Source organism: Dipodomys spectabilis, unplaced genomic scaffold (genome assembly GCF_019054845.1).
Source record: "Dipodomys spectabilis isolate Male_0828 unplaced genomic scaffold, ASM1905484v1 ptg000163l, whole genome shotgun sequence".
Lineage (NCBI taxonomy): Eukaryota > Metazoa > Chordata > Mammalia > Rodentia > Heteromyidae > Dipodomys > Dipodomys spectabilis.
Window position 1 is genome coordinate 9,116,117 of NW_024870840.1, and position 23,336 is coordinate 9,139,452.

General features: G+C 37.7%; 1 protein-coding gene across 2 annotated transcripts in view; it reads left to right on the top strand.

Moving 5' to 3' along the window:
* Nedd1 (NEDD1 gamma-tubulin ring complex targeting factor) overlaps positions 1–21,721 on the top strand; it is a 56,563-nt gene extending 34,842 nt beyond the window's left edge. The window contains exons 10-19 of one of the 2 annotated variants that reach the window (XR_006149523.1): positions 15–62; positions 1,226–1,428; positions 1,605–1,761; positions 3,660–3,816; positions 6,106–6,172; positions 6,598–6,815; positions 10,216–10,366; positions 17,382–17,471; positions 21,208–21,369; positions 21,451–21,721. Coding sequence is in view for 1 of the 2 variants with exons in the window: in XM_042693286.1 (XP_042549220.1) it covers positions 15–62; positions 1,226–1,428; positions 1,605–1,761; positions 3,660–3,816; positions 6,106–6,172; positions 6,598–6,702 (737 nt within the window). In the remaining variant the exon portion in view is untranslated. Of the gene's footprint in view, positions 1–14; positions 63–1,225; positions 1,429–1,604; positions 1,762–3,659; positions 3,817–6,105; positions 6,173–6,597; positions 8,268–10,215; positions 10,367–17,381; positions 17,472–21,207; positions 21,370–21,450 lie in introns of those variants that run through there. The other variant, XM_042693286.1, reaches the window with a different exon arrangement.
* Positions 21,722–23,336: the final 1,615 nt, after the last annotated feature.

Sequence of the window (23,336 nt, forward strand, 5' to 3'; positions counted from 1 at the left end):
TTATTTTATTGTAGATGCTGTAGTTAACAAGGGAAGTGATGAATCTGTAGGCAAAGGAGAAGGTAAGAACTCTTAAGTATTTTTCTGAAATTTTAATACTATATTACCTGTTATTGTGTAAGAAGTGACACTAAAACCTCGAGGCTTAAAAGGACAATATGTTATCTCACTATTTCTGTGGGTTAAGGATCTGAGCATGACTTGGCTTGATACCTTTGCCTTGAAAGCTGTTCGATGCTTCAATCAAGATATTGGCCAGACCTGCATCTATTTCAAGGCTCAACTGGGCAAGAATTTGTTTCCAAACTCATTGTTCTGATTTTTGGCTGGAAATACCAGTTCCTTGCCAGTGGAGCATCTCCACAGGGAAGCTGACAACAGAGCAGCTCTTCCCTCAGCAGTTAAGTGAGAGAGAGGGAAGGCATCCAAGATGGAAGCCATAGTATGTTTGTAACCTAGTCCTGGAAGAGACATCATACCATTTCTGTCATGTTTTCTGTTAGAAATAAATCTGTAGGTTCAGCCCATATTCAAAGGGAGGGAATACACACAGTATAGATGTCAAGTTCATGGATCACTATAACTTAACTTATAGGCTGCCTACCACAACATATACTTTACTATAGGTACATACAAAATTAATACTCTTCAGTTTTCAAAAACTAAGAGTGACTACACTTACTGTGTTTTGTATAATAAAGGTATTTTTTTTTTTTTTTGGTCAGTCATGGGGCTTGAACTCTGGGCCTGGGGGCTGTCCCTGAGCTCTTTAGCTCAAGACAAGCGCTCTACCACTTGAGCCACAGTTCCACTTGTGGTTTTCTGGTGGTTAATTGTAGATAAGAGTCTCACAGACTTTCCTGCCTGAGCTGGCTTTGAACTGTGACCCTCAGATCTCAACCTCTCCTGAGTAGCTAGGATTTACAGGTGTGAACCACCCACTGGCGCCTGGCACATATAATCTTTTTAAGCCTCACAACTCTGGGAAGTTATATCATTCGCATTTTACAGATCAGAAAATACAGATTTCAACTTTCAAGAGATAAGTTCAAAAATATATATAAAGTCCAGGGTATCTCTAAGAAATAAACCAGTCTTCTGAATTCAAATCCTGTCTTTTTGCCAAATTAATCTTCCCATCAAGATAAGGCCTTACAAGTAAGTATACACAATTGAAAAATACTACATGCAAAATATTACATGCAATTTTTTTCTCCTCTTTTAGGACTTGATTTTCTACCACAATTAAATCCAGTGTTTCCTCCAAGAAAAACTCCGGTCACTTCAGGCACTTTGGCATTACACTCTAGTCCTCTTAATGTTTTTATGGGATCACCAGGGAAAGAAGAAAATGAAAATCATGATTTGACAGCTGATCCTAAGAAGACATATCTGGGAAAACCAGAACCTAAAGACTCCTTCAAACAGGTGTGTCTGAAAATGATATTGAACTTACCCTTAATGGTTATCATTTGAAAGTAATGACTATCAATGGATGCATTCTAATTATTAATGGTACTGGGAGAAAAAATAGACAAAATTTTAATGCACAATCTAAGTAAAACAAAGTATATACTGAAGTAATTGTTAATTTAAATATTAAGTTTGCCAGATTGATCTCCTCTGGTGCTGAACCTGGAAATATAAATACCTCTCTATCAACTAACCAAACAAGAAATCTTGAGAAATTTGAAAAGCCAGAGAAAGACATTGAAACCCAATTAATATATGAACCCCCAGTCAATGGCTCCTCTACTCCAGGTAAGTACATAAAACTTCCTGATAGTTAAGGGAAGTAAGCCAGACCTAGAGAAACAGGCTTCATGGTTTCCCTCATCTGTAGGAGTAGTTAGAATGTGCCTAAAAATCTACAAGTAAACACACTGAGTGGTGGGTAAGGGGTTACAAACTAATTAACTGAAGTGTATTAGACTCTGGAGAGTGCAAATAGTATAATTCTTTAAAAACACAAAGTCAAAGCTAACAAAAGAAGTACCAGGAAATGGGTACTTGAAAGAGGGGGGGAGGTGGGGCCAAAGTGGAAGTGGTAGAAAAATGAAGGGGAAAAATAGGAAGAATGCAGGCAAGACTTCATTGAGAAATATAAGGGAAGGGGTGGGTTGAAATGGTGACACAGATACATTGCTTTTTAAATGGCAAAAAATTCAACAGATAGCCTAAAATTATGATAAGTAAGGGAAGGGGGGGTGGGTTGGGAGGCCTGGGTTAGGATGTTGAAAGGGGTGACAGTAAGCAAGATGCACTGCTTCGGTGAATGGTAACACCTATGTACAACTATGTAAAGATAATAAAAATATTTTTATTTTTTATTTTTTTGGGTCCGGTCGTGGGGCCTGAACTCTGGGCCTGGGCGCTGTCCTTCAGCTCTTCAGCTCAAGGCTAGCGCTCTACCACTTGAGCCACAGCGCCACTTCCGGCTTTTTTCTTTTTGCTTATGTGGTGCTGAGGAATCGAACCCAGGGCCTCATGCATGCAAAGTAAGCACTCTACCACTGAGTCATCTTCCCAGCCCAATAAAAATATTTTTAGAACAATTAAAAAAACGTCCTGATGACTGAGAAAACTGTTAAGTTGAAACAATCTCCAGTTATGGTAACTTCAAGGCTAGAGTGGTTATAAACTGAAAAATATTCAAGTTGAAAGTTTAGGGCTGGGAAGGTGGCTCAGTGTAGAGTGCTTGCCTTACATGCATGAGGCCCTGGGTTCGATTCCTCAGCACCACATAAACAGAAAAAGCTGGAAGTGGCGCTATGGCTCAAGTGGTAGAGCGCTAGCCTTAAGCTAAAAAGCTGAGGGACAGCGCCCAGGCCCAGAGTTCAAGCCCCACAACAACAACAAAAAAATGGCTTGCAGAAAGTTTATAGATACTTCTCTAGATTATATTTTTAGATAGGGAACAATGAATGATTAATTTGATCCTACCTCTTTCTATCCAACAATATGAAATTTAATCTCAATCAACTATATCACGTTTTGTGTAATAAAGTATAGATAGAATTATAATAACCAACCCTTTAAAAAGAATTGGTTAATTACTTGATCTTGTAAATCTTTTTCTTTTTCTTCTTCTTTTTAAAGTCTTTAGCTGGTAGAATTTGTTCCACATTCATGAATCTCAGTTGCATTTAAAGGGATATTAGGTTCATTGGCAAGGAGGTGTCAAAGAAGCTCTTCATATAGAAACAATTCTGTTATGGAAATACCTGTATTTTTCATTATAAGGTTTCTGTTGATGTATTTATTACATTAGCTTAAACTCTAATGCTGTGCCTAAAGCACTGCTTTACTTCTGTATTCTTTCTGTTGGTTTTTAATAGTCTTGTTTATCTGGTTTGTGGTACAGCCTGTCACATTCATCTTTTAGAAGAAAAGTGGTTCAGAGATGCTCAAGATGAATCCCCCTGTCACATGTATTACATTAGGCAGTTGGCAGTTTATATAGATAGATAAATGACTATTAGAAATAATGTCATAGAAAGTTTCTAAAATTTGTATTCCAGACAGAATTTTTCTAAATGTCACGGAAACACTGTTCTTTGCCAGTTTTTCAAGTTTTCTCATAAAGAATCTTATTTTGAAATGTTTGATGTCTCTTAGTTCAAGTTGACTATTAATATTTTCTCTGTCCTTTATTTTAGACCCAAAGATAGCATCTTCTGTCACTGCCGGAGTTGCCAGTTCACTCTCGGAAAAAATAGTGGATACCATTGGAAACAATCGGTCAAATGCTCCGCTGACATCTGTACAAATCCGTTTTATTCAGAACATGATACAAGAAACCTTGGATGACTTTAGGTAATAATGGAAAAATTGATATTTTTCTAGTTTTTTTTTCTTTTTTATTAGTGTAGGTAACATTGGTAATTATGATGTGAAACATAAAACCATAAAAAACCTGATGAGATTTTGTTGACCTTATTTTGGTACATGCCCAGGAAAAGGCATAATTACCTAAAGCAGTTAGCAGATAATCTGACAGAGATGGATAGTATACAGGTTGCCATTGCTGATTTTTTAAATTATTAAAATGTGGACAGATTCTTGTAAATTCAACGTAGCTTTTATATAACAGGCAATATTTGTGAATTACCTGTTGAAGTATTCTGTATGCAATGAGTGATCATCAAATGTTTGAAGTAAAGTGTCTTATTTGGTATTTATTAGTCTTTTGATTAGGATTTAATTGTTTTGTTTTGGAGTAAAATTAAGGTAATGTAACATTGGCACAGAGTATACAAATTGCCAATAGGAAAGAAACCTCTGTGTATATATAAACTTGATGGGTGACAGGGGTTACATTGAAGATCTCTGTACAAAATATGGGATGATCATTGAATTGTGTTGTGATATCTGATTATTTATATTAAAAGGTAAGAATGGATCCCTATTTAATGCTTCTGAAAAAATATTAATTCTTGGGCTAGGATGTAGCTCAGTAGCAAAGTGCTTGTCTAGCAACTCAATGTCCTGGGTTCAATCCCCAGTACTAAAAAAAAAGACAAAAAGAAAATTTTTTTAGAATATAGAATATATAGAATAAAAATGTAACAAACTTTACTGTGATTTATAAATCACAGTAGGAGTATTATTTTTAAAAAAGGGTAATGAGCATCATGAGCATCTATAAAATAGATGCAAATTTTACCTGTAATAGTAGAGTTGTTAAATTTAAGTATATTAATAGAATTCTAATTATGAGACACTACTAGCAAAGTTAGTACATATCACCAGCAAGGGATCAGATTATGTAACCAACTTTTATAATGAATGAGAAAGAGACATGAATAGGCATTTTATAGAAGAATGATGTATGAACATGAGGAGAAATGTACAACACCATAATTAATCAGAGAATGGAAAAAGTAGTGAAACACTATATATCACATCAATTACCAAGGAACATACTTTTTTTTTAAAAAGCATCTTTACAATAAAATAAAATTTTAAAAAAGAAAAAAAAAAGTGTGATAATACCGAGTCTTGGTGGGGTAAAAGAGTAAGAGAAATGCTCTTATTTTGGTGGTAAACATATCCATTCCCACTACTACTTTGGAAATATACCTGGTATGTACACAGGTATGTATACCTGGATATATCATAAATGGACACTGGTGCATGTGGTTTAAAGCAATATACGTAATTAGAACAACTTGGTCAGGATAAAAACTTGAAAGCAACTCCAGTATCAATTGACAGGAGAGTGGACATACCACTATAAACCAATGAAGTATAACATATGTTTTATGAAACTTAAAGCATAGTATTTCTCAGATATAAGCTGCTCAAGGTTGGCATCCTTTCTGTAATTACAAAATAACAAGGGACAATGAGCCACAGATGACATATTATACAAATGTGCTTCTTAAGCTCAAGAGTTCCACTATTGGTTTACTGTATGACTTTGACAAGTTTTAACTGTTCTCTGGCTTAATTTTTTTGTTGTTGGCAAAGTAAAGGTAATAATTGCTCCTAATTGTGGAGATCAAATGAGTTCTTATATTTTAAATTATATGAAAAAATGACTAGCGGTTAGCAAATGAATGCTAGGTTCACTGGTTTTTGTTATTGTAATAATTACTAATACCCAATAATTTGAAACAGTGAAAGGTTTGGCCAGTTTCTTTTTTTTTTAATTAATAAGTTTTTTTTATTATGAAAATACCATACAAAGCGGTTACAATTACATGAGCAAAGTAATGAGGCATTGTTGCCTGCTCTTTTGTTTCCCCTTACCATCCCTGCCCTCCCATCCCCCCATCCCCCCCAAAGTTGTAAAGTTAGTTTTTCAACATAATGTCTTGTACATCTCATTGTTGCAATGGGTCCACCTGTATCCCTATTTAAACAATTTGTTTTTGCCCTTCCCCTCCACAAATTATACCAACATCAAATACAGTGAAAACGGATTATACCTTGGGGGAGGGACATGCAAACCAACAAAGAAATCATCTTATAAATATGTTAGAAACAATAGCAAGAAAGAAAAACCATTTGAGTCCTTATCTTGGGTTCATTTCTTGGCCAGTTTCTTAAATGAGGGTTACATTGTTATAATTGTAACAAGTATTTTATATTCTTTCTTAGAGAAGCATGCCATAGGGATATTATGAATTTGCAAGTGGAGATGATTAAACAGTTTCATATGCAGATGGTACGTACATGACATTGTGTTCTAAATGATTGTACAGTTGTATGCATCTGAAAAAAGAAATCCATTAAAGGGCAATGTATTTTACTTAGTTGCTCTAACTAAGATACATAAGTATGACGTTTCAGAAATTTTAATAATTAAAATAGATTTTAGCTGATTACTTCCTTTTAAGCCTGTGGTAGTTGGGGCTACTTTTCACAGATATGCATGCCTCCCATAAGTAAAGGAAAAGCCTCCTAAAATGTGTGGATATCATCCTCTAGGTATATTAATTTGGCCAGTAATTTTTGTGGCTGAGTACAAGAACTATAACTCAGATAGTTAATTAAGCATGAAAAAAGTGGTATCAGAAACTATGTAAACCATAGTTTGCCAAATAAATGTGAAAATCCAGTCATTTAAAAATAATTTCTCTCCTTTTATAGAATGAAATGCACTCCTTGCTGGAAAGATATTCAGTGAATGAAGGTTTAGTGGCTGAAATTGAAAAATTACGAGAAGAAAACAGAAGGCTGCGGGCCCACTTTTGAAAATTCATGAATACTTTCAAGATTTTGTAATTTGCAAAGTTTCTGGCAACAAAGAACTATGTAGAATCAGTATTTTCATGGCCTACAGGTGGAAACTTTTTTTCATGTAAAGGGTAATGGAATTATACACCAATCACTATTACATCTCTGTTAAAAATATGTATATTTTTATATTGAAATTGTACAATATATAATCTGCCTAACAGAAAAGTCAACAGGATTTTTATTTTCTGAATGCTTTAGTGCTAAACTTAAGTGCCCTTTTCATAAGAAGAAAATTGTGCATGAAAAACTTATGCACAATTACATTTTTAACAGCTATATTTTTGATTGACAAATTGCCTTCTAAATTTTTTTAGGTAGATGAAGATTTAAAAATTTGATATGCTTTCTATTTTTATGGAGAATAATTTAAAAATGGCAATTTTTTAAGCCACTGACTAATAAAATCAAGTTAGCTAGTAGTTATTTTGTTAATAACATCAAGTGTGACTATTATTTATTACTTGTATATGTGATAATTTTTGAAATGTTAAATTGTATATTGTACCTTTTGCACTTATGTTACTGTATTGTACTTCTGATAGCTCTATTACTGGTTTATATTGCTTTAGTTAACTATCTGAAAATCTTTTAAGTGTTTATGTGACCTAACAAGAGCATATTATATATCTGTTGATTGTCTCATATACTAATGATAGGCAAAATCATACTATAAAGTTTTAATCACCCTAAGTCAATTTACAATCAATGAAAATTTCATTTTAGACACTAAAAATTACAGTACTATTATCCTGTTTTTCCCAAGCAAGAAATATGAATTATTTTGCTCTATTGTCTGTATCATTTTTGTCTTCTTCAGGTGCTATGAAAAACATTTTATATTATTGCTTGCCTTGAGATTATTTATAGAGGTTCATCATGAGAAGAGTTTATACCTCTTCATCAATAGTTTGATATATATATATTTACCTATTGTGATCTGTGCTTTTGGTGGTATAAGGTTAGGAGAGCTATGTCCTTGCTGTCCCTTGCCCAGAGATTTACTCTTATGTACTTTTTATATAGTTGTACTGTTCATTTTGGCTTCTGGGATGAAAATATTTACTAAAGATTAAAAACAAAACAAAACAAATCCCCAAACAAACTGAAATCTCTAGCTTTATCTTACTAACTTTAAGATTTTCCAAAGGGATAAGATATTAAACATACTAATAATTTCTTTGAAAAATGAAAATGGGAGTTTTTCCCAGTATGACTCAGAGAATACATTTGTATTAACACATATGAAAGTGTTACTGTGATCTTTCTTGTCAGATTATGAAAGCATTATGACTTGTACCAAGTTTTCTTATATGTCAGTATCACACAGGTTTTGAAGACAGATTAGTATTGTCTACATGATATATTTATATTTTAGTATTTTCCTATTTCCCTTTACTACAGGTGTACATATGTGTGTATTAAAGAGGTCTGAGAAATAGAACAGTGTTAGTAATTTTATTTGTGTAGATGAAACATTTTTTGTCACGGATTTTAAAGTTAAGTACAATAAAATGTTATGTTCAAAAAACAGGAAATCTGCCTGGTGCCAGTAGCTCACACCTGTAATCCTAACAATTTAGGAGGCTGAGATCTAAGGATGGTGGTTTGAAGCCATCCTGGGCAGGAAAATCTGAGAATCTTATCTCCAATTAACCACCAGAAAACTGGAAGTGGCACTGTGGCTCAAAGTGGTAGAGTGCTAGCCCTGAGTGAAAAAGCTCAGGGACAGTGCCCAAGCCCTGAGTTTAAGCCCCATGACTGACAAAAAAAAAAAAACAACAAAACAAAACCAACAAACAGGAAATCTGAAAACTGAACTTTTACCTTTGGCTATAATGCAGGGAAATAAACATAAGAACAAAGAAGAAAACTACACTCTAAGTTAAAAATGTAAACTGTAAACTCTAAAGCAGCCACAAAAATTAAAATACAGTGACGTGTGGCTATAATTGTAGCTACTTGGGAAGCTGAGGAGGGGAAGATTACAGTTTGAGGCCTGCCGGGGCAGATCCTTTTTCAACACAGAGTTTGGTGATAGGCACTTGAAATCCTAGCTTCATGGGAGGCTGAGAATGGACCATATTTCAGGACAGCTTGGTAGAAAATCCCAAAAGACTTGATCTCAGTGGACATGGTGATTACATGCATGTCATCCCAGCTATGGTGGGAAGCTTAAAATACAGGTAGATTGCAGTCCTGTCAAATGCCTGGGTAAGAAGCAAGATCCTATCTCAAATTAATACAAGAAAGGGCTGGAGCAAGCACCAGCCTTGAGCTCAAAGCTCATTGTAGCCAAATAATTTTTACCTAAAGAGAAAGATCAAGGTTTTAATAACTAATAATTTGGCAAGAGTGAAAAAATTTATCCAGGAAACATCCCAAAGTAGACAAAATGTCCATAATTATAGTAAATATAAATATGAAGTGACTTATCACCTTGAATCTTGTTAATCCACGTACATACTGAATAGAATACTAGTTTATAATTTTCATTTAAAATTGGTGTATGGGGGGTTGGGAAGGTGGCTCAGTGGTAGAGTGCTTGCCTCGCATGCATGAGGCCTTGGGTCCAATTCTTCAGCACCACATAAGCAGAAAAAGCCAGATGTGGCACTTTGGCTCAATTGGTAGGGCACTAGCCTTGAGCTGAAGAGCTGAGGGACAGTGCCCAGGCCCAGAGTTCAGGCCCCACGACTGTCTTAAAAAAAAAAAAAAAGTTGGAATATGGATGTGTATGCTCATTTGTAAAAATTGAACTATAAATCTATGACTACTAGTTCACTTTTAATTGTGCTAAAATATATTTAAAAACAATGAAACAAAAAAATAGTTACTACAAATAGGAAATAATATGGTAGTATGTTCAAACCCAAATTTACAGGCAATCAGGATATATATATATACATATATATATATATATGCCAATTTTAAAAAAAATTGGCAGAAGATTTTAAGAACTAAGTTATAATTACAAGATACGCGTTTTTAAATCTTAGGCTATAGAGTGAAAAAAAGGAAAAGATACACAATACAAAAAGTAGCAAAAAGGTGATCCCAATAACAAACTAGATTTTAAAGCAAAAAACATAGCTGGAGATAAGATATTTCACAATGTTATAAAGTTCAACTCGCCAGGAAGACATAAAAGCTTGAAAGTTTCATCCACCTAATAGCCTTGAAATAAGTTTTGTAGATTCAACAAAAGAAAAGGTCAAAGTTCATGATTTTGTAGGCGAATGTAACATACTTCTTTATGAAAAATGTATAGAAGGCACAAAAGTTACAAATATGAATGGACCCTGAATTTTATCAGTTGATTTTCCTCACTTGTTGAGATCTTTCTTTTTCAAATCTATTTAGAGATTTGTATTCATTTTTACACAATCATCCTTACATTCTGAATAAATCTTATTATCTTGGACTTTCATTGCTAGTGTTTAGAATTACTTTTCCTTTTTTTCTTTTTAGAATAACTTTCCAATTTGGTTACCAAGGTTATACTGATTAATAGAAACTCAGTGCAACATGAACATAAAATCAGAAGCTTCTGATGAATATATTTCTCCAGATTGAATTGGGCAGAGCATGTGGACAGACCTTGATCTAACCAAGGAAAATGGTGAGTCAAGGCGGAGCTGTCAATTTCCTGAGGACCCTTGGGCCTTTGGTTCATCTTACTCCCTTGTAGCCCTCCAAGAAATGTCAACAAAACGCTCAGAGGATTCGACACATCTTTATCTTCTCAGTATCATCAGCTGCAGAAAACTTGTGTATTTCAGGTATTTTTCACCCAGGTTTTTATCTTCAAACTCTAAGAACTGTCTTAATGAAAAGCTAGTCCGTTTTTCTTTGAGTCTTCAATTTTGTCTCTCTCAGAAGTGCTAAAAACCTCTTTTGAGTTCCCTCTCAAAGCAGGGATTCTCCTTGGTTTCTTGTCCATGGATAGAATTAGAAAATTTCCCAGGCAAAATATACCTTGTAGATCATTAGCTCTTCTTGGACTTGATGCAGACTGGACATTTTTTTAAAATGTAGCAGTATGACTAGGGAAGGAACAAAGAAACATTGTGGAAAGGAACTTCTTTCAAAAGAGATGATCATAAATGAAAAGCAGCCAGTGCTTTGCGTAAAGATAATGGAATAGAAACCCAGAGGGTATCTCAAAAAGGAAGAGAATGAGGGGAAGAGGAAGAAAAGGAAGATGAAATACTCAGACTGAGGCAGAGGATTATGAATTCAATGCCAGCCTGAACTACCTAGGAAGATCATGTCTCAAAACAAAACATGCAGTAATTCCCATTCAACATTTGCCAGCGGGATTTTAGAATTGCTTTATATTTCCTATTTTTAACTAAGATTATTTCTGTAATCTCAGGTACTAAGAAGGTAGTGACCGAAGGATCTCAGTTTAAGGCTAGCCTAGGGAAAAGTCAGTGAGACCATGTCTCAAAATCAAGTTAGATAAGGTGGTGTGTGCCAGCTACTTGGGAGGCAAAGATTAGGAGGATTGCAGTTGGAGGCCAGCTGGGGAAAAATTAAGAGTGCTATCCCATCCTACCCTACCCTAGATCAAATGAAAAGTCAAGGACTAGATATGGGGCTCAAGGGGCTAAGCTCTTGCCTAGTAAGGTTGAGGCCCTGAGTTCAATCCCTCATACACAAAAAAGGGAAGGTGTTTCTTGCAATTACCCTGTCCCTGCCACAATTTAATATGTAAGCTTTCTTTGCTGAACAAAGGGCAATTACTCCATTACAGTGAGGAGCCTATTACGTAATGTAGATAAGAAACTATTACCTCATGTAGATAAAGAAAAATCTAAAATTTGAGTCTAAGTGATGTTGTGAAATACTGAATGGAGGTGGAAATGGGTTGTATAGAGGAAGAACGTAAGTAACTAAGTAACTATGGCCTAGAGGGCAGACTTGTAGTATATTGCATTAATGTCTACAGTCTTTCATCTCTACCATGTTCCTGAGCAACTGGAACCTGGCTTCTTACTGGGATTTTTGAAAGCCATTCTATTTTCATCTATTCCTTCCTGTGCGTTGTGTATACTCCCACGAGGGCTGTCCTCACAAAAATTGAAATACTATGCTTTTTAGGAAAGGGCCCTAATCTTTCCATATGGCATCATGGTCCCCTTCCTTGCTGTCATATTTCTTTTCCACATACTCTGTACCTGGTAGGCCTGTCACAGGCTCTGAGTCTTTTCATGGCTCTGGGCTATCACCTCACTGTTTCCTATCAAACTCCATAAAACATCCACAGTATTTCTTACATATCACTTTTTCCAACATATTTCTTCCTTGATCTAAAGGAATTAGAGTCTCTTCTTTGTACCCCTAAACTCATTTCCTACCAGGACTATACTTGTTATAGGATAAGGATGATTTGTGTCCAGGTTTATATCTACAATGTCAAGGGTGATGCTTTGACCTCCACAGAAGTTTAATGTCTCCTACATGTATCTAATTTGATCAGTTGTTCAGTAATGTTGAATACATGTAGGAGTTGTAGATGTGTGTGCTATCTATGATATTCACAACAAACTTGATTAGCCATAGTTCTTCCTTCTTCACACACATCAAATAACAGATTTTATAATGTTAAGATAGATTTATGAGCATAGAAAAAGGACAATAATGGTTGGAGATAGTTGACATGTCCTTGATGTAGATATTGTGGGGTCTATTCAAGTTAAATCTGACAGCCAGACAACCAGCTCACTTAAGATATGAAAAATCAATTATGCTTCATTTTATATTCAAATCTAACTTTTCAAAACTTATTTGAAGAACATCTTATGTCAAAAGACACCTCCTTTATTATTTGAATGCAAGAAAAATAAAACATTTTCTTTCTCATTTAAAAATGAGCATCACGCTGAAGTTTTATCTGCCAAATGAAACTGAAGAATGTCTGGATATTTAAATAATGCAATAGTTGTTGAATTCTCTTTCATTAACAAAATTATCGACTTAGAGGGAGAATGGAATTGGCTACATTCCATAGCAGGGAACAGCTGGAATAGGGTCCACAAAAGGAACTTGTGCAAAGACCACTGGGGAGGAAGGTGGAACGGGCCAGGGAGATCTTTGTGTGATATGGGTAGGGGCTTAGACTTAGCCTTATAGGCAGAGGAATCTTTGCCAGGCACAGTGGCACACACTGGTATCTAGCTTTTGGAAGCTGAAGTGGAGGATTTCAAATTCTAGGCCAGCCTAGAATGTGTTTATAATGTATGAAAAGAAAGGTTGACTATCGCTGCCCTCCCTGTCAGAGCATGCAGACCTGTATAGCTGGTTGCCATCTTCACCTTTGTTAGGCAGATACACCCGACAATTGTTTCAAGTTGCTTGTTCTCTGAATGTGGGTATGAGGTGATTCTGATGGGTCTGTAAGATACCCTAGATCTGGAAGGTTGGCTTTGTTTTCTCACAGGGTTACTGGTAGATAGTCTACCAAGGCAACATGTCCAGAAGACTCAAGCTGTGATTCAATAGAGCTCTTCCTTCTGACAAAACTCACTTTTGATCCTTTGTCTTCATTTTTAATCATTCATTCTTTATTCATTCGGTGAACAGTAGTTGCCTGCTTTGTTCTACACACTAAGATCATACTTGAGAGCAAATACAGTGGACAGAAAAGGAAGATATAAAATGGAATAATAACAATATATTAAGTGCCAGGGGATGGAAATATGTTCAGAAAGTCATGGAGGCAGCAAAGAGGGACCATAGTTATAACTCAAGGAGGTAGAGTGGAACCTAAGAAGGATTGCAGGTACTAGGAGGGAAAATAGGACCTGGAAGTCCTGTGCTGAGGGTTAAGGATGAGTAGAAATAGGCCTGGTGAAAAGGAAGAGGAAGGTGGAGGTGCCTCTTGATAGGAGACTTGAAATAGTGTAACCAAAACCTGCAGAAACCAGTTTGGGAGAAACTATGTGTGTTGTAGAGAAGATGAGTTATGTCAGAGCACCAATGGCCTTGCATTCCAGGGTACTAATGTTTTCTTCTAAGGTCAAAGAAGAACCAGTCCAAGGGTTTAAAGCAGGGATGTGATACAATCAATTAAAAGAAAGACGACTCCTACCACCATGACCACAGTGAGGAGAACGGGTCTGAAAGGAATAAGCCAGTGGTTGCATTTGGGAAATTGTTTAGTAGTATGCACAACAAATGGGTAGGGTCCAAACCATCTAAAGATTTGGAGTGAAAGTTCCAAAAGCAAAATACGAAAACTTGCCTTAAAATTAATGGATTCAAACTGGAATTTAGAAAGTACTAGTTAAATATTAGATGGTCTTACTGATTGGACATCTCCGAAAAAAACCCCCAAAAACCTTCATTTTCAGCATTTTAGCCATAAATGTGGTGACTTCCCACATTTGCTGAGCCTTCTTTCCCTTTACAAAAGCACAGATCTCATTTGTTTCCAATTATTTTTGAATCACTGTCTTGTCTTTTTTATTTTGGAGGTCGATGGTACCATGGTCAGAGAATTAGTTTTATGTCATACACTGTTGCATTTCTTTCCTCTGTACTTTATTTCATTTTGAATTCTATTTTCTGTGAGCAATATAAAAATTGCTAATTATCTTTGCTAGGTTTTTATATAGATGGTGTGTTAGCTACTTAAATGGTATATGTGTATGAAGCATATTAGATGAAAAGAATGTTTCATTTATATTTTTAAATTATATGTTTATCATCTAACTAATATGTCTCACACACTCACACTTGTAAATTTATTTTATAATCAAGATGAACAGTATAACTTGAAGCATAATATTTTCATTTTTAAATGATCATAGAGGCTCTCCATTCCGTCTCTGTATTTATTATGTATAAATTGGCTATATCAGTCAAAGCAATGACTGATTTCATGCCAGATCATCAACTCTTTTTATGAAATCATTCATATGAGAAGATACTGACTCAAACAGCAGAGGAATACAGTGCGGAAAAAACAATAAGCAGTTGAGTATTTTCTGTGTGATTGTGTGCTGTGCAGTTAACGTGCTCTTCCTATTTGTTTCTTTATGGCTGCATTCTGATCCTCAAAGCTGATACATTCTGCCACAGTCTTTTCCTTTATCTGAGAGCAACTGGTTCATTAAAAGCCAAAGAAACTGTGAAGAATAAGAATTTCAGCAACCAATAGAAGAGTTACCTGTTCTACTGTGCAGTAGAGCACGTCAACATGAAGCAGGCTGTTGTCACTTTACATGATTGGTGAATTGGTTAGAAACACATTTACATTTTGTTCTAATTACTGTATTCTGTCACTCCAATGATATTTAAGTCATTTGGGCAAAAACATAAAAAAATACCTGACAATAACAATAATAACTTCAAGCTATATTCATTTTCTGTTTCTGTATAAACAATTACCCAAAACTTAGTAGCTTCAACCCATTTACATTTGTCATTGTAGAGTTTCTATAGCTCAAGAGTCTGGGATGGCTTTACTGAGTCTTCTGTGCAAAGTCTCAAAGGATTGTCATCAAAGGTTGTGGGCCAGGGCTGTGTTCTCATTTGGATCTTGACTGGGGAAGGATTCCAAAGTAGTTAGCAGAGTTTTCTCTGTAGCTAATGACCAAGGGCACTTGACATTTTTGCTGGTTTGGGTTAATGATAAAATACTTGAATTAGAGAATGACAGTTGTACAACATTATGGATGTATTCAATGTGCACTTTACAATGGTAAATTTTATTTTATGTTTATTTTACCACAACTTAAAAAAAGACAACTGAGATTCATTGTCACATAAAAGGGGATGGGGGAAAAAGTGGAGGGTCTGGTTTGACCAAAGTTTAAGGAATTTTAACTTTGCAAAAGACAGGTAGATGACAGTGCATTCATTCTGAACTTTCAAAAAGGGCTATGTGGCTGAGCATGGTGGTACATGCTTATGATCCCAATGCTAGGGAGGTTGAGTTAGAAGGACTGCAATTTAAGACTCAGCCAGGCAAAGTTAGACTCTTACATAACAAAATTAACAAAATAAACAAAAGGGCATAGCTTGGGTAGTAGCATGCTTGCATGGTATGTGCAAAGACTTGGGTTCAATCCTTAGTAAAACACTCTCTCTCTCTCTCTCTCTCTCTCTCTCTCTCTCTCTCTCACACACACACACACACACACACACACACAGAGGGAAGTGTGAAGATAGCAAAATGTGCTTCCATCCAGTTGAAGTTTCTGAAATGCTGCTGTGGGTAATGGGAAACAGGTTTTGAAACAGAATGATAGGAATGAAAGCTCCTCAGAAAAATTAATCTGGCAATTGTGTGCAAGGAAGATTGGAGGAGAAACTGGAATGAAGGAGAGGCAGTTAAGAACTAGTCTTGTGGAAAAGATAGGCTGGACTTGGGCAAATGCTACAGAGGTAGAGCAATTTGGCAGCGTGCTGAGTTTGGCCAGAGAGAGAGAACTTGGAGCCAGCTGGGCTTTTACAGTTGGTAGACATTGAAAGTTTATTAACCGGGAGACAGGACTCAACTGTTTTCAACTATCCTACAGGCTATTTCAAGTTAGACAATTTTTGTAGGCTTGTACCATTTCTTATATAGTATGATAGTTGGCACATAGTTCATTTCTGTTTTCTATTTTTCTTTCAAGTTTCAAGTAAGTCTACAAATTCTGGAATCAATCTATGCTTGATAGTCTGTGGCTTAAATAATTCACACTTCTTCCTGCTCACCTTTACCTGTTCAGTGTGTGCAGACAAATTATTCTTTCAAAAAAGGACTAAAAATCACCTCTAGGGTAATCTCAATTTATTTTTCTATAGCTGATGGGAGGCCAGGGGGCCTTTTTAAGCATTAGTGGAGTCACCAACTCAGGGTTTTTCTTTAGTACTTTTTTCTCTTTTAGGAAGTTGTCCCATTGATATATTGGTGTTGTCAGATGGCAGAGGTATTCCAATGTGGCATTTATTCCACTTATCAATTAAGTAGATGCATACTGACTACTATTCTAAATAAGAGAAAGAAAAATGATAGCTCATGACCCCAAAGTTTACTACTTTGGCATGATTTGGGATTAATTACCAATATTCTTTCTGATATTGCATCGTATGGTAGTTCTCTTTGCTGGAGAGATAACTAAAATGTAAAGGACATTGAATGTTTCTGTCTAATATGAGAACTCAGGGAGGTGGGCTTAGAATAAATCCCCACTGGACATGGAATTCCAGTTTCAAGAGCACTCAGCATTGCAATCCTGTCACATTGAGAGTTAGTGTTCAGTTAGTAGCACGTGATGTGGCTTCACAGACAGGCAGTAGATTCTCTGTTCTTGTAGCTCTTCCTTGCTGGTTTCCCATACTCATGGTTCCTTTTCCTTTTTTTTTTTGTCCTAAATGTAGTGATTTTCACTTTGGGTGTTTATGAAAGTAGTGTTTGATCTGACATGTAAATGTAAATTTGCTGTCAATATGATTTTGGTAGGGGAGATGTTCTCATTTTGTGGCTCATGATAATGTCATTAGCTACTGAAAGATTAGAAGCTTATTGATTAAATCCATTTATGCATTCAGTTTCAATGTAGCTGCAAGTCCACGGTCTTCTATCTAAAACCTTTTGTGTGGGCTTTAATTTATCAGTTTTTTGTTTCTCTTGGTTGTAGTACACTCTTGGGAAAGACTATGTCGCATCCTGTAATGACAAAGCAGAGATTGTTTCACAGGAAAATATAGGAATATGGACAGTAGATGGGGTAAGTAAACACTGTGTGTGGCTTTGTGTCTAGGAAGGCCATATCTATTTTGTTACCAAATGAGTTGCTAAGAGACTTTTGGTGTCTAGAGGTATATGCACTTTGGAATGTGTGCTGAGGCATGTTTACCTGTTTGCCAACAAAGAGAACAAGATCTGGTACTCTCCAAATACACATGCTGGGTATTACTTCATGTTGAGTCCAGTTGACCCTTTTCTGTTTGTTGTAGCCCAGATAAAATGTGTTTTGATTAGGGAAAAAAAATGAAGAAAGAGAAGGAGAAGGGGTGGGGGAGATAAGGAGGAAAAAGGAAGGAGGAAAAAGAAAAAAAGATAGGGGGAGAGAGAGCGAGAGAGAGAGAGAGAGAGAGAGAGAGAGAGAGAGAGAGAGAGAGAGAAAGAGAGAGAGAAAAGGAAGATGAAGAATAGAAAGTGGCATTAACTCAATAATTGGAAGGTTTAATGGACAGATTTTAGACTCTTAGGGCTCAGTAATGTTGTTTGGCTGGGCTTTATGTAGTCTTTTACATGTATCTTTGTGCTCAAGGTGTCAGTTTCTGCTTTGAGTCCAGTGGTAGGTTTTTCATTGGCTTTGATTAGGTGAACTACTATCTCTGAACCAGTCACTGGAGCCAGAGGGATGAGACATTCTGATTGGCTTTGACTTTGAGGTATTTGACTGATCCTGGGATCAGGTAGGTCAATCACACACACTGAGCTGGTCTGGCTTCCTCAAAACAAACAACACAAAGCAAACAAACAAATAGCCTCTCCCAGAGTGACCTGCTGGCAGAGAAATTAGAAAACAGGACCAGTAAAGAACAAATACTGCCTTGCAAATTGACCTTGGCTTTTCTTTGTAATTACATTTCTGGTGGGGTACAGCGGAGTGGATTTCAAGACTCTTTCAGCCACTTGTAGCTTTGCTACTGATCACATATTAAAATGTTTTTACTCTGTTACAAATGATAAAATGTGTAAGAGTCTGAGGTCAGAAGTCAGGGCAGATTTCAACTGTACTTTTCATCACTGCAAGCATTGGAAACCCATGGTACCTTCAATGGTGCCTTCACAAGGTGTTTGGATGGTGTCTTCAGAGAGACAATACTAGACGTCCTTCTCCAAGCTGTTTTCAGTCTAGAAATGATAACTCAAAGCTCTCTATCTGGCTATGTTATCTGTAACATTTTGCTTTGTTGTAGAGAAGCAACTGTGCTTGTTGCTAGAGAATAGGTCTTGTAGCTAGATTGCTTTCGTCTGAAATTTGCTTCTGACACTTATTTAGTATCTGTGCCTCAGGGTAAAATGATTATAATGATTGGACCTACCTCACCTGTCGGTCAGGAGGATCACGTGGATTTTTATGCATACAAAGGACTTAGAATGGGGCCTGAAAGACTGGAATCTTGGCTCAAGTGTGGTTGGCAAGTGTGCGATTTTGAGTTCAAGCTCCACTACCACCAAAAAGAGAAATAAAGATTGATCCATTGTAACAATGAGATGTACAAGACACTATGTTGAAAACGAACTTTACAACTTTGTGGGGGGAGGGAGGAGTTGGGGAGGTGGGGAGGGAAGGATGGTAGGGGAAAATCAAAGGAGGTGGTAACAATGCTTGCTAGGAAATGTACTCATTACCTCATTCATGGAACTGTAACCCCTCTGTACAGTGTTCTTTACAATAAAAATACATATTAAAAAAGAGAAATAAATACATAAATGGGGTAGGGAAGAAGAAAGAGAGGCCTCATACCTAATATGTGTGCTTGGATCATTACCTATTATTCTGTAACTTTGAAAATTTATCCTGATAATATGGCATTAACATCTCTCTGTCCTATTGCCCTATGGACATTATTTTAGAAAACATTGGTCTTATTGTCAGTTTAAAGTTTTCTTGTTTATTTTTTTTAAAGAAGCTAGCTATCACTCCCCCTCATTTTTTTTTTTTTTTTGACACAAGGGATGCTAGTCCACGTTATAAACTTAGAAGGTGGAGCTCATTCCTGAACTGAGGGAGAATGAATCCAATTTTAAATCCCAAACCAGATTCCTGTTTTAGTTGCTATTCTTCCGCTCAAAAACAAAACCCACTTTTTTTTTCACTGTCTCTAAAACAAAGTTTCAAATCTATGGATAGCTGTGTTTATCACCCACCCCTGTCTGTGGTCATGAATATCACAAATTCTTTAAATTTCCCAAACATGAGATAAATGTCAGATCAGTCTATAAATTGACTTTATGAAGCATTTCTGAGCTGAGCCTTCTGACATTCACACCAATGTTTCCATAGTAACTAATGTGTTCAGAAGAGGAAGAGCAGGAGGAGATGAAAACAAAGGAGGCAATCCAAATAGGAGAGATATAGAAGGAAGGGACAGTGGAAGGCTCTGTAAACTTTCAGACACTGCTCGTTGCAGGAAGCAGACATTCTCACTCATTTCGCTGTCTTCTGCTGCTGCCTGGCTGTCTGACCAAGGGGTCCTTGTGGAGACACCCCTAAAACATGCCAAGTGAGCACCCAGTTTCACTTGGGCAGACTCATTAATCCCAATTTGAATGATTCCCTCCTCCTCTCATTTTAATCCTGATTTTTTTCCCCCTCTGTTTGCAGATGCTGTGGTTACCATGGCAACAGCAAAGTCATTTGTGCCTGTCACTGAACTGTCAAAAAAAAAAAATGCAGTATCAAGTCAATTTAGAGAACAGTTGGAAAGGAGGGTAGAGGAACAGAGGGGCTTGTGAGCATGTTCACAGATGTTTGCAAACATTGTAGGAACCATTGCAAGAGTACTGTTAAAGAACAGGATCTGTTTTCAAATCTTACAAAACGGTGTTCTATCCATGACCTGTAGCAGCTGGTACAATCATACTTAAGAGTTCAACAACACAACTTCTTTAAGAATGGGTTTAATCTCATAAGGTAGGTGAGGGAAGTTGCTGGAGATGAGTTTTGTTTTTGTTTTATTTTTCTCAATCATTTTGGGAAGGAGGAGAGACTCACAGCTATCTGACTGGGAAATAGGGACTCCGCACAACAGTTAGGGCCTGAAACGTCTGTATCCTAAGCCCTGAAACCAGCGACTAGGTTTTCTCCCTGGCAAAAGGGACTTTGCAGATGTGATTAAGTCAGGGATCTTGAGCTAACAAAAAGTGTCCCAGGTCATTCAGGCGGGCCTAATGTAAGCTGGAGGGTGTGAGTAGAAGGTAGGAAGTCAGGAAGCTGGCGTGATGTGGGACTGTGAGCAAAGCACTAGAAAAGGCCAAGAAATGGATTCCTCTGCGGAGCTATCGAAGAAGTGTGTTCCTGCTCAGGCCTTGATTCCAGCCCAGCGAAACCGGTTTAGACTTCGACCCTCTGCAGCTGAAAGATGACAGACTTTTGTGTCTCATAGCCAGGACGTGTGGTGCTGGCCTAGAAGCAGGACTTAACACCAGTGCTGCTGGTCACCATGCTCCCGTTAGGTCCTCTAAGTGATCCAATTTGATCTTTCCTTGGCATCAATGAAAGTGGGGCCTTGCGGACAGATTTTCCATGTGCTAGTTGAGGTACCTTAGATCTGCTCACCAGGAGGGTCCTACATCAGGCAAGAGTTATGGAGGTGAGCAGCACCCTGTCTTGGCTAGGATGCTGGGGGAGACCTCGCATTCACAGATTTGTGTTGTACTTAGAGCCTTTCTCTCTGTGAATGTCAAAGTGCTCACAGGCTGCTTGACCTTGTCTTTCCAACTCCAAGCTGCGTGTCTGGAGCGCACACTGGGGACTTCGTGGGAATCTGTAAACCTACATCCACGTGCCACTCAGTAGATGCCATCAAGAAGCAGCAACTTCTCCCCTAAGTGTACTGAGTGGGATTGATTTCTCCCCGCTGTCTTCCCCTTTGCATGTGGGTGCTGTGGTAAGTATAGCACATGAACATCTCCCAGTGCTTCTGGAGAACATGGGGGAATATCTTACTATTTTCTTTTTTGTTTTACAGAAGCAGAAGTGGACATTCAGAACTAGGTCTTAATAAAGGGTCATGAAATAAGCATGGCAGGGGAAAGCCCTGGCCCCAGGTGTGCCCTCCTGATACTTCAACTGATGTCCTTTGCCACCATGTCAGAGACATGCCGGTAGTGATCGTTTGGCCTCCTCCCTCCACTGCACTCAGTAAAAACACCCTCATTCTTTGAATTCCAATATGGCCTTTGCTTGCATTCACCCAGAGATGAGGAGGCGTGATGGAGAGATGGCGTCAGTGGTAGTGCCCTGGGAAGGGACCGGTTCATGAATTGAGAGTGCTTACGAATGGGATTAGTGCCCTGATAAGAAGAGCTGTAAGAGAGATGAACTTTTCTTCCATCAGATGGGGAGATAAGGTGACCCTCTGCCCTCACCAGGAGCCCAAACAGCTCCCACCTACCTTCTGAACTGTGAGAGACACTTTTGCTCCTGTCATCCAGTTCTGGTATTGGTTATAGCAGTCCAAACTGACGAAGACAGCTCATCCTTTCCCTGGTAAATACAGTGGGATATCATTTTCAAGACTTAAATACTTTGAATTGACCAACAGGGAAACATCTGGGCAGGCCTGACCTAATCAGATGAGTTTTGAAAGAGAGAGTGGAAGTATGAGAGGATCTATGGAAGGCACCACTTAGTGGACCAGAGAGTGTCCTCTAGATACTGAGAGTGACTCTTGGTCAACAGCTAGCAAGACAACAGGACCTTGGTCAGACAACCATAAGAATGAATTCTTGCCAGGTGCTGGTGGCTCATGCCTGTCATCCTGAAATCTGAGAATCATGGTTCAAAACCAGCCCAGGCAGAAAAGTCCATTAGAATACTCTAAAGAAGTGCTGTGGCTCAAGTGGTAGAGCACCAGCTAGCCTGGAGCCAAAGAAGCTCAGGGACAGTGCCCAGAACAGCAAACAAAACAACACAACAACAACAACAACAACAAAGAATTCCTCTAGTAGCCTGAGGGTTCTGGAAAGGGCAAAGGCATCTTTCCAGATGCAGATGCAGCCAGAGAACACTTTTACCACAGCTCTGTGAGGCCCTGAGCAGAGGTCCGCGTCAGGACACCTGATCCACAAACTCGAAACCAGAAAAGCGTGTTGCTTTAAGATGCTAAATCTGTTAATAACGTGCTCCTAGGAAGACAGACTAATGCATCTTTCTAAAATTCATCTGAAAGACAAAGAAATCCAGCCTGAGCTGGATGAGGAAAGGAAACACTATTGCTCTATAGATGCTGTATAGATGCTGTCAGAAGCGTTAAGACCTTAAGGTAACTACAGAGAAAATTGAGAAGTACATTTCCATCTGTTTCTATAGACAGTTGTGTTACATGATCATCTCTGTTCGGCTCCTTTGAGAGAGAACTCTTGAGAGAAAAGTTTTAAAGGCTCTGAAGCCATTGGGAACCCCCTAACATATCCCTAGAAATGGGGGTGGGGGGTAGGGGACACTATCTTCATTGGAAAGTTGTTTTTGTTGTTGGATTTTTTTTTTTGTCTTTCCATTTATTAGGCTTGAACTCAGGGTCTGGGCTATGTTCACACCTTAGCTTTTTTCCCCTCAAGGTTGAAGTTCTACCACTTAAACCGCAGATCCATTTGTTCATTATCAGTGGCTAACTGACAATAAGAGTCTCACAGACTTTCCTGCCCAGCCTGGCTTTGAACTGCCTGATCCCCAGATCGCAGCTTTCTGGGTAGCTGAGATTACAGGAGTGAGTCGCTGGAAGCTTTAAACGAGGAAGGCCTGGATTGATCAGGGAGACCCCTGAGCAGGCCCTCTTTTAGCTGACTGAGATGCTCCATTTGTATTCATCCAGTCCTCACACTTGCAAGGCCCTTCCCGGGAGGAAAGTTACCT